The 11189-nt window shown below is 40.8% G+C and overlaps 1 protein-coding gene across 1 annotated transcript; it reads left to right on the top strand.

Moving 5' to 3' along the window:
- Nucleotides 1–5940: 5940 nt before the first annotated feature.
- On the top strand, nt 5941–9032 carry LOC148017427 (uncharacterized). The gene has a single exon (XM_087663261.1). It carries the CDS (start codon nt 6291–6293, stop codon nt 8286–8288), a length of 1998 nt encoding a protein of 665 aa, XP_087519387.1. The 5' UTR covers nt 5941–6290; the 3' UTR covers nt 8289–9032.
- Nucleotides 9033–11189: the final 2157 nt, after the last annotated feature.

Here is an 11189-nt window from a genome sequence, read left to right as displayed (position 1 = left end):
TCTTATGTGGATGGTGAATCCAGTGGCTCAGAACAGAGCATTGATGATGAGTTGGGTATTCCTTCTATTGTTACACCTGGAGTAAGGAAGACCAGGGATGTTTTGAGAGCACCCGGGAGTAAACCTACTTTGCGCAGGTCTACCAGAGCTAGGTATCCTGTGGATAGGCTGAAATATGATGGATTTACAGCCATTCACTATGCATATATGGTCAAAGTGATACAGGAACCAGAACCCACTTCTTTTGAGCAAGCCATGAGAAAAGAAAAATGGGAGAAAGTCATGGATGAAGAAATGGATGCCTTGGAAGCAAATGCTACATGGGAATTGGTACCTTTGCCTAAAGGTAAGAATGCAATTGGTTGTAAGTGGGTTTATAAGGTGAAGCACAATGCAGATGGTTCTGTGAACATATACAAGGCAAGATTAGTAGTCAAGGGGTATGCACAAACATATGGCATTGATTATGAAGAAACATTCAGTCCGGTTGCAAGGATGGCAACCGTAAGAGTAGTCATTGCTATGGCTGCATCAAAGGGATGGTCTTTACATTAGATGGATGTAAAGAATGCCTTCTTGCATGGTGATTTGCAAGAAGAGGTATATATGGAGCAGCCGCTAGGTTATGTGCATGATGTTCATCCGGAGTTTGTTTGCAAGTTGAAGAAAGCCTTGTATGGCTTGAAGCAAGCACCTAGAGCATGGTCTGACAAGATAGGACAGTATCTTGTCACTATTGGCTTTCAAATTTCCAAGGCAGATTTCTCACTTTATGTGAGAAAAACAGAGAAAGTTATTATGCTACTTATTATTTATGTTGATGATTTGATTATGACAGGTGACAGTGATGAATATATCCTTCATGTGAAAATGCTATTGAAGCAGAAGTTTGAGATGAAGGATTTGGGAGAGCTGCGTTATTTCTTGGGCATTGAGGTGATTAGATCACCAAGTGGGATACGGCTCTTGCAGAGGAAGTATGGATTGGACATGCTGTCCAAATATGGGATGATAGGCTGTAAGCCTATTTCAGTTCCTTTGGAGCAAAATGTGAAGCTGAGCGCAGATGTAGGTGAGCTTCTGGAAGACCCTACTATGTACAGACGCATAGTAGGAAGTTTAATTTATATGACTATTACCAGGCTAGATTTGAGCTATGCTGTTGGATTGGTAAGTCAATTTATGCAGGCTCCAAGGAAACCACATTTGGATGCGACTAGACGCATACTCAAGTATGTGAAGTCCACATTACAGTATGGACTACTTTATGAGACTGGGGTTCAGATATAGTTGCATGGATACACTGATGCTGATTGGGCTGGTAGTATTTCTGATAGACGATCTACCAGTGGATATGTGTTCTCTTTTGGGAGTGCTACAGTCACTTGGAGCAGCAAGAAACAGCCTACAGTTGCCTTGTCGAGCACAAAGGCTGAGTACAGGGGCGCAGCAATGGCTGCATGTGAGGTAGCTTGGTTGCATAAGCTACTTTATGATATGCATCAGCCTACAGATGGGCCAGTTGTCATTTATTGTGACAACATGAGTAGTATACACTTGGCAAATAACCCAGTCTATCATGCTAGAACAAAGCACATTGAGGTGCATTATCACTATGTGCGGGAGAGGGTTTTACTAGGTCTTATTGATCTAGTTTATGTCAGCACAGAGGATCAGGTAGCTGACATATTTACGAAGGCATTGGGCACAGAGAAGCTGTGTAGGTTCAGAGGCCTACTTGGTGTGCAGGAATTGGGATTGAGCTCGAGGGGGAGTGTTGAGATATCGAGCTCCACTCGTGATATGCCAGGGTGACCGTTGTGCATTTATGTCACCGACTTGTCAGTTGGCAGATGCGGTTGGTACACCGCCCATGAATAATAGCTAGATGACAGCTATCCTTATCTACTCTAGTTCGTGGTTCAATTAGTATGCCACCTTAGTTAGTTGATTTTGGTTTGAGACCCATATATAGGGTTCTTCTATTTCTTTGTATGAGAGTTCTTTTGGCTTACACAACTAAGAAGAGGAAAACTGTTTTCAGCCTCCACCTTTGTGTGTATTCCCCCATTGTGCAAGCAAGAAAGCTACAAGTGAGACTCCTTCCTTCTCTCCCACAATCTTGACAGAATATCCCCCTACCTCTAGGTAAAAAATCACCACGTCCAAGGGTACTATGACCTCATGCAAAAGTGTCTCCACTACCATAAGATGATCCTCTAGCTCTAGATGAGCTATCACAACCTCACTGATGATGATAAGACACACTATCTTGATTTGCATTTTTTCCTCTACTTGATGCATTGAGGCCCAACTTAATCTCTTCCATAAGAAGCAAAGCAATCAACTCTTCATAATCAAGTATAGAGCCTCGTCTCATAGAAATGGAGGTATCAAGGGACTTGTATGCTAGTCCGAGTCTATTTAGAGTGACACATACCAAATCATCATCATCAACTAATGCATTTGTTGAAGCAAGATCTTTTGTAAACTGTTTTATTTTTGCCACAGTCATTGATGCTTCTATTTTCTCACCATGCACCATACAACCTCTGCTCTAGTTGTATTTTATTGGCCTCCGTGCATGTGCCATACATCTTTTCAATGATTTTCAAAGCGTCCTTGCAAGTATTTGCCTTGTGCAGAATTAGCGTCTTTGAGATAAATATAGATATCCAATGCAAGACTTTCCTGCTTTTGCTAATCCAATCCTTATACATCTTTTTCTTATCTTTAGTGGGCTCATCAAGTAGTTTTGGGCATGCATCTTTACATGTAATAAGGTCCCATACACCTCTCACCATCAAGAAAGTCTCCATATGATAGAACCATACACTATAGTTGTCTTTAGGCAATTTGTCACCCACAATTTGCATAATCTTTGCATTTTTTGACATGATGATGACTGCAAATTTAGCAAAACTAGTAGTAATAAATGTGCCAAATCAATATTTAAGCATATAAACAAGACGGTCAAAACTAAGACCATAAAGCATTCAAAATGCCCAAGAAAATGCATATAAATTAAGTTCCACTACAATAGGTGTCATACATGTATCCAACTACTATCACATATAGACATATATCATGCACATATATCAAACATTGGCTATCTAGCAAGAAACATTGAAAATGAGACTTAAACGATGCCCATATGACCTAAAAAGCATCAAAACATAGGTCTAAAACTAACCAATTTCCATGATATTTTTATGCAATTTTAATGGCAAGAATGAAGTTCTAGACAAGCTCAAACTACGCTAATTTTCGCATAATTTTTTTGAAATTTTTTCCCTTCCAAATCAGCACCCAAAAATAGAATAAAATCGGCATTTAAGCCTTGAACCAAGCTCGTTCACTTTTTGAAATGTGAATGGTCTAGTTGTGAACTAGTTTGGAGAATATCTAGTTCAATCCTCCATGCACTGTGAACCCAAACTTCAAAGTAACCGGTTCATCTTCTTCTCAATGTGAACACAAAAGCTAGAACCAGTTTAGGAGCATCTCAGTGTGAAAGTGGCTATTTAAAATTAAGCCCTAAGTAAGCTTTAGAGAAAAAAGCTTCATCAAATGAATAATAATGGTGTTGTTTGCTAAACGTCAGAATTAGGCGTAGTCTTTTACGTGAACTCACGGCCTCAATTTTGACACAAACATACTCAATTACCAATCGATCAGATTTAGAGCTTGAAGCTCTTCTTTAACCCCTGAGCAATAAGCATAAAAGTCACTCTTTCTCTTCATTGTGTCTGAGTCAAACCCCTTGCTTCTTCTTTTGAAGCATGCCCTGTGCTTCTCGAAAGCTTCTCCTCCACAAGCAGCCCCTTGCTCAAGCTACCTCCTTGCTTTTGGCAATCGAAACATGAGCTGGTCTGAAACTGAAAACCAATTGAACCTTTCTACCATACATCATTTCCAATCTCCTTTGGCTTTCAAAATACATTCAAGGCAAGCACCAATACCCCAAATTTGAGCTCCAATGGCTCTACAAAATCTGATGTATTTGTTTCAGGTGGATTAATCGAAAATTAGTACATGATTTAATGGCGAACAACAAGCTTTCAATCTAATGTAGACCTCAATTCGACGTGCTCCTTGATCCAAGATTTTGATCTCGCACTCTTGCTCTAATACCAATTGAAAAGAATAGAATAGGATGTGCAATGGAAGGAGCAATAACACAAGACATGGAGGCTGAAGAGTTCTTCTTCTTCTTCTTCTTCTTCTTCTTCTTCATTCTTCATCTTCTCTCACTGTCAATTGATACACCAGAAAGTATATTCTAAAGTGATAAATACATTTGACCTTTAAGACTCTTCACACCCACTTTATTTATGCATACATATGATATGACTTATCCTATGTTTTATTTCTCAACATTAATTTCCAATTGCAAGGGAGACGCTTATAGAAGTTTAATTTTCTTCAATTCTAGGATGTGTTTGACTAACACAACATTCAATAAGTTTGTTGTGTGCTCCACCTCAATGTAAAAGGGATGTAAAAAACATATGAAAGAGTATTAACATCCAATTGTAAGGGAGATGCGTATAAAACTTCAATTTTCTTCAATTCTAGATTGATGGCCATAACATTTGCCCCTTGAAGGAGTAACTCAAATCCTAACAATGCTTCTCCTACACAATATGTAAACGATGATTTGAACCTTCATAATGTCATGAGATTTTATAATGGAGCTACCACATAAGCCGTAAAGCAGGTGTGAGTGCTTGTCATCTAGCTCCCCTACAACAATAGGCTAGGTATGTGGATTGATCCATGCTAGGCACTCTCTTTGTTGATAGTGCATTTAGAATGTGCCTAGAATGATTTAAGCTTCTATCAAATGACAGAGCCTTAGAATGTGTACAACATTCAATTGAAAGGACCTTTAAGCCAATGGCAAAAGGTCCACAATGTAAAGGCAATGTCACATGCCATGGAGGTTCCACAATCTGCGATGGAGGTAATGTGACACGCCATGGAGGTTCCACAATTTGCTATGAATTTAGAGCTTTCTATGCAAAGACAAGACACAGGGGTAATGTATACAATAGGGCGAGGTGCATGCCATGGAAGTGCCACACGAACCACACGTGACATGTGTGGATGGAATGTGGACCGTGGTGTGCAGGGCTAGACTCTAGTCACAGAGAGAAAATGCACAACTGGAGCTTTGGATTCGATAGGAGCATTGAGCATTGAGCAATACTTATGCTATGCTAAATTTAGATGAAGAATAAGAATCTCTATCTCGTCGGCTGCATGATCGCCTCTTAAACTTTTTTCCTGTTTTCTGGTTTTCTGATGCAAAGCTCTTCGATTCTTTTGCCTTGTCGCCTGTGCTGGCAAACGTCTTTATTAGGAAAAACCCATCGTTTTTAATGCAGCAGCATGCGTCGGTTCTGCTCTCCGAGAATCTAGCCTGCGTAATGCTCCTCCTTGGAATTAGATTCGCCTCCAAATTTAGGGATTAGTGTGGGGTTTTGTCCCTAAATTTATGTGTTGCATTGCATGTGGGTCAAATCCTGTCAATGAATTCACACCAACTGCAGTATCCTGCTTGCGGTTTAAGTAATGAATGTGGGTTTTTTTCTCTAATACCTCGTTAATGCATTCACACCGAATGCAGAAACCTGGTCGTCTCGTTGCTGGTTTCGTTTTTCCCGTTGTGCCATATTTTGAGCCGTATAATGTATTACTTACTGACTACACTGTTGGGCTTGGCACAAGCATTCCTTACGTTATGCTAAATGTAGAGAAAATGCAACACCTGCTTTGGCATTTTATTCAACAATTATATTACTGTGTTGACAACATATATATATATTTATTTATTTAGACTTTTTTAATACATTGGCCTCCTCTTCTGCTGCAACTACGATGCTTGCAAATGGGATTTGAAAAATAAATAAATATATATATATGATTCTTTTGGGAAAATCCAACCTCATCAGGTAATTAGGCAATACAAATTAATATTGTGCACAGAGTGTTGACATTGTGGCCAACTTGCTGATCATCTTCTTCTTCATCTTCCGCTGGCTCTTGATTTTGTTTCCACTCTTGACTATGAATTCTGTGCCCCATTGACACTCCCAAAGCCAACCCCTTCTTTTCCTTTCTTACAACCCAAGCTTCTCCACTCCCTAGCGCTTCTTCTCTCTCTGTCTGGGACTCTGTTCTCCATCTCTCCAAACCCCCAGAAGACCTCAAAATCAGCTCTTCCCCACTGTCTGCTTTAAACTATTCTCATTATAGCTTCCCCTTGTACCCCTGCCACCGTCACAATGGTGCAGCTCACCTCATCAACCCAATGGACCATCCCTCTGATAAACTGCATGAGCCCTGCAATGCCTCTCAGCGGCTCCACCATAGCCACCACCACCATTAAGCCTGGCTCTCTGCTTGGCCTCAAAACCTGCCATTTCACTGGACCTCCTCTCAATCAGCAGGACTCCCATTACCTTACAGCATCCTCTGCTGACCAAAGAGAGCAGCTCCGTTCCTCCTCCTTTGGCAGCATTACTGACCTCCACTCTTCTTCATCTAGAAGATTGCAGGCCATTGTCACAGACACCAAGGGCAGATCTGCTGGCAGCTTCAGGCTCGAGGACTCCTTCCCTGACTGGTCTAAAGAGGAGTGTGGTGGGCCTTTCCATGCTGAAGAGAAGTTCAATGTGATGCTATGGTCTACTTCTGATCCTGCAAATGTGGCACACATCCTAGAGGCACAAGGAGACATAACCTCAGCAGATGTTGATCTTCTGCCCATGCCAGGCTTAGTGGGTTTTTCTCCAACTCTATACCAGCCATGCTTCTCTCTCAGTCCCAGCAGCTCCTGTGAATCCATCAGCACTCCTAAAAGCTGTCAGGAAATCCCCAACCATCTCGGCTTGCCACCCCATTACACTCAGGCGAAGGATGCTCAAGCCGGCGATCTTCTTGAGTACAGCGTTGGCTGTTTGAGAGGTATGGATGTTGCAAACGATCATGTGACTGGTGTAAAGAAGGGTTCAGCAGCTGGAGAACAAGAAGGTTTTCAATACAGCATGGGCTTGGCAACAAGAGCATTCCCTCCCTTTCATGATATTGCTGCAGGCTCTTCAAGCATTTCAAAGGTCATTGCTAGCCATGGTGAATATGAAGACAATTTTGCTGATTGCTTGGCTGGACTGTGGAGCCACTCAAGGACGGGCTGTGACCGTGATCAGATGTTGAATGACTCTGAAAGCTTAGCTTCCATTCTCACTGATGTATCTCCAAAAGGTAATGTGAGTTCATCTTCAGCACTTGCAAGTGCACCCCACCCGCCGATTTGTTCACCGTTTATCATGAATGAGCTGGATTATGTCATGATGTCCAGCAAGGAGGTTTCTGACAGGTCAAAAACAACGCACAGCCACTTTGAGCGAGTCGTCTCTGCTTCATCTTGTGTGGAGAAGTCCGATAAAGGTGTTTGGGAGATGGAACCCCACGCAGCAATGACAAATTCCAACTCTCAGGCTCAGGTTAATAGCACAGAGGTATCGAAGGTGAAGAATGAAGCTGTCTGTATAATTGAGAATGATGGCTCATATGAGTCTAAAGCTGCATCTTCTTCAAAGACAAGCTTTGAGGAGGGCATCTTCAATCCTCCGCCTTCTGCAGAGACAGGGCTCAATGCTAGTTTTCTGGTGCCTAAGCATGACCAGAGCATGTGCACATTGCCATCTTCGGTGCGACGCATGAGAGACGACAGGGATAGTTGCTCAATCATAGGGAGAAAAAGACCTTTCTCTGCATTTCAACGGCATGCAAGTGGTACGACATCTTCATTCATGTCAGGTGCAAATAAATGGTCTTCTCAGCCAAACTTGGGTGACATTATGCACCGGTCTCAACTGCAGAAGGATACCTTCAGCGCAATGCTTTACAAATACCAAGGAGGCCTAGGCCTGCAAGGCAACCATGGGTTGTCCATGCATATTGGGGACATCACTGAGACCAGCAAGCCACCTCCTCCCAAGACGCGCCGCAGGCATGGGACTGCCATGGATCCACAGAGCATTGCTGCTCGCACTCGCAGAGAACGGTTCAGTGATCGCATTCGCATACTGCAGAGTCTTGTGCCCAATGGGGAGAGACTTGACACTGTATCAATGCTTGGACAAACACTTGAATATGTGAGGTTCCTTCAACATCAGGTATGGCAGCTTTACCATGGGCTTGACCCAGCATCACCCAACAATATCAAATGTGAGAAGTGGAAAGATTTCCTGGAAGCCGAACGTCCTGCAACCAGCTGATCATGAGAGAGGCGTCTTCCACACTTGTGTGCCATATTCAGTGCTCTTATCACAACATTATCTGATCCATATGCTAAGTCATTTTTAAATCATATTTAGCTTAATAGCATCTAAAGAGGCAGTACTAACCTTGCATGTATATGGCTCACAAGTGTGAAGTAACCCTGACAGAGAAGCTCAAATAAGTTGGCATATTAGTAGAAGAAAAATGCCATAATGATCAATTCAATATGGCCTTTTTCTTCTACTCAATGCCTTTTCAATATAAGCACCAGCTGCCATTGCTGCCACATTAGTGTAGGCAGGGTAAAATAAGCATCACCACCATGGCCATGCCAGTAACTGGAGGGAGTGGAATGCTCATCATCAGCAGGCAGGTATTGTTGATTTTCCTGTGATTTGAGAATCCATTTCACTCCTGCACAAAACTGACATTATACATGACTTAGCTACTGATCTGCACTAATTCCTAATCATATCAGTATCACAAACCCAGCCATTCCCATTCACACATTTCAGGACCTCTTTCCACCATCTGATCTACACGACGTGTAATTGTCATGGCCATAAGTGCTGTTCTCTCTCTCTCTCTCTCTCTCTCTATTCACTCCGGCATAGATATGAATGTGATCAAAGTTGGGCACTGGGCCATCTAGCCTGGGATTAGTGACTTTTGTATCTTTGGAAAGGACTTGTTCTATGCATCTCATATTTCTTTTAGCGCGCAATGTGCAATATATTCTCTCTCTCTCTCTCTCTCTCTCTCTCTCTCTCGGATGTTAACTCTTACAACTGGCCTCAAAATCCTCCCATAGTTGTTAACTCTTACAACTTGGATGTCTTAAATGGTTAGTGAGAGTTCTCTCTATTCACTATCTAGCACCATCTGAGATTTGCTGAATGGTCAGTTGTATCAATGGTAACAAAAGACATGTTTAAGTGTATTTGTATTGGCTAGAAATCGAAAATATTCAATTGGAATTTCCCTTAAAAATATATTAAGGTTCTACAAGTCCTTTAGTTGTAAAATCGGTATTTCATATAGACTTTTGAGCATCAAAACTGGTTGTCTAGGAAACTTGCCTTATTTTTATTAGGTGAGAAAAAAGTTTTCATTGTGTATAATTTTTAAATGTGAAAATATAATTTATATTAAATGAAGATATTACATATAGTAATTACAAAAGTGGTATTATAGCTCCTTCTAATGAAGGATCAAACTAAGGAAACCAAAAGAAGGGAGGCCAAATATTCAATTGGAATTTCCCTTAAAAATATATTAAGGTTCTACAAGTCCTTTAGTTGTAAAATCGGTATTTCATATAGACTTTTGAGCATCAAAACTGGTTGTCTAGGAAACTTGCCTTATTTTTATTAGGTGAGAAAAAAGTTTTCATTGTGTATAATTTTTAAATGTGAAAATATAATTTATATTAAATGAAGATATTACATATAGTAATTACAAAAGTGGTATTATAGCTCCTTCTAATGAAGGATCAAACTAAGGAAACCAAAAGAAGGGAGGCCAAATGTTTGTCGCATTAGGATTTTATGGCCATCCATCTTAAGGGCTTCCAACCTTTTCAAGGGAACGACAAATTATGGAATGCCTATCCAAAACCAATGGAAATTTAAGTGTGTACTCATGTAGATATTGAGTTTTAAAGGCTCCATAAAGATCCAAATATGTTACAAAATTGTCAATTTCACAAATAACTCAACATGAGACTTGATGTGAAAGACTAATCATTTAAGTCAAAAGTATTAAAGTGACTGAATTTTGAAATGCTTACACTCTATATGATGATACATAGTTATAGCCTTTGGCTTCTCACTATTCAAACCTTTCTTCTTAAAATTCCCCCCAAGTTGCAACCTCCAATATCAGACACAGTAGAACTTGGGATGTTAAATTCAAAATTCATAGACTACAGTACTTTAAGCTTCACTCCAATTAAAATGCTCAACCTCAATTACCATCACTTTTGTTGGAAGTTCATGAATCATCAATGCCAAGTGGTTAAAATATTCATCAACACACAATATAGATTGCAACAAAGTAGCTTAGGAAGCCTAAGGCTATTGAACACCATAGAAGCAAGAGCCCATGAGCTGTGCAACACTACCACTAATGACCAAAAGTATAGGTGTCCCTATGTGACCATTGAGTACTAAGTAGCTAGTTGATGCCATGACAATGGCGACGATAGTTGAGTTAGTGGCATGAGTCAATGGCACATGCTACATGTGTATATACCCACCATCTTAGGCCTAGGGTAGTGTTTTAAGTAGTCACTTAGGGTCCATTCCCAACCAGAGCACCATCCCGCTCCACTAGAATTCTCACACTTTGCCGATTGGGTAGCCTTGAGTGTATCTTGCAATGAAGCATTTGGCCTCAGCCCATGAGGATCGACTTCACTACAAGATACAGGCCTTATGCTGACGTTCAAAGCGACGAAAATGTTCATAAAGAAATTTGTCCCTGTGTCGCAAAAAATGTCGATATTAGCGACGCCATAGACCAGTCAATATTAGTGTCGTTATCAGCGTCGCTATTTGTGTCGGTATCAAGATGCTGATACCGACGCAGATAACGACGTTGATAACGATGCTTTGCAATGCATATTGCGACACTAATAGCGACGCGTGCATTAAATTTACGACGCTAGTAGCGACGGTAATAAGAAAAAAAAATTGTGACAGGTAGCAAGTTGCCTTGCCACAAATAGCACTATGTACTTTATTTGGGCCATACAAAAAAGTTTCAGTAAGGTGTACAATGCTCGTGTAAATGAAGGTAAAATGTACTTGAATCATAACAGTGATACATGATCGCGTATTGAAAGCGATGGTACAATCATGGCAAGATACTACTACTACGTAGAAAATACCTACACA

The sequence above is a fragment of the Lygodium microphyllum genome, chromosome 22 (genome assembly GCF_053477565.2).
Source record: "Lygodium microphyllum isolate KBCC chromosome 22, Lygodium_microphyllum_v1.1.10, whole genome shotgun sequence".
Lineage (NCBI taxonomy): Eukaryota > Viridiplantae > Streptophyta > Polypodiopsida > Schizaeales > Lygodiaceae > Lygodium > Lygodium microphyllum.
Note: the sequence above shows the minus strand (reverse complement) of the source record. Positions and strands in the feature narration are given on the sequence as shown.

What these genes read in the sequence shown, in the direction of transcription:
- LOC148017427 (XM_087663261.1), top strand. Translation starts at nt 6,291, where the DNA reads ATGGTGCAGCTCACCTCATCAACCCAATGGACCATCCCTCTGATAAAC.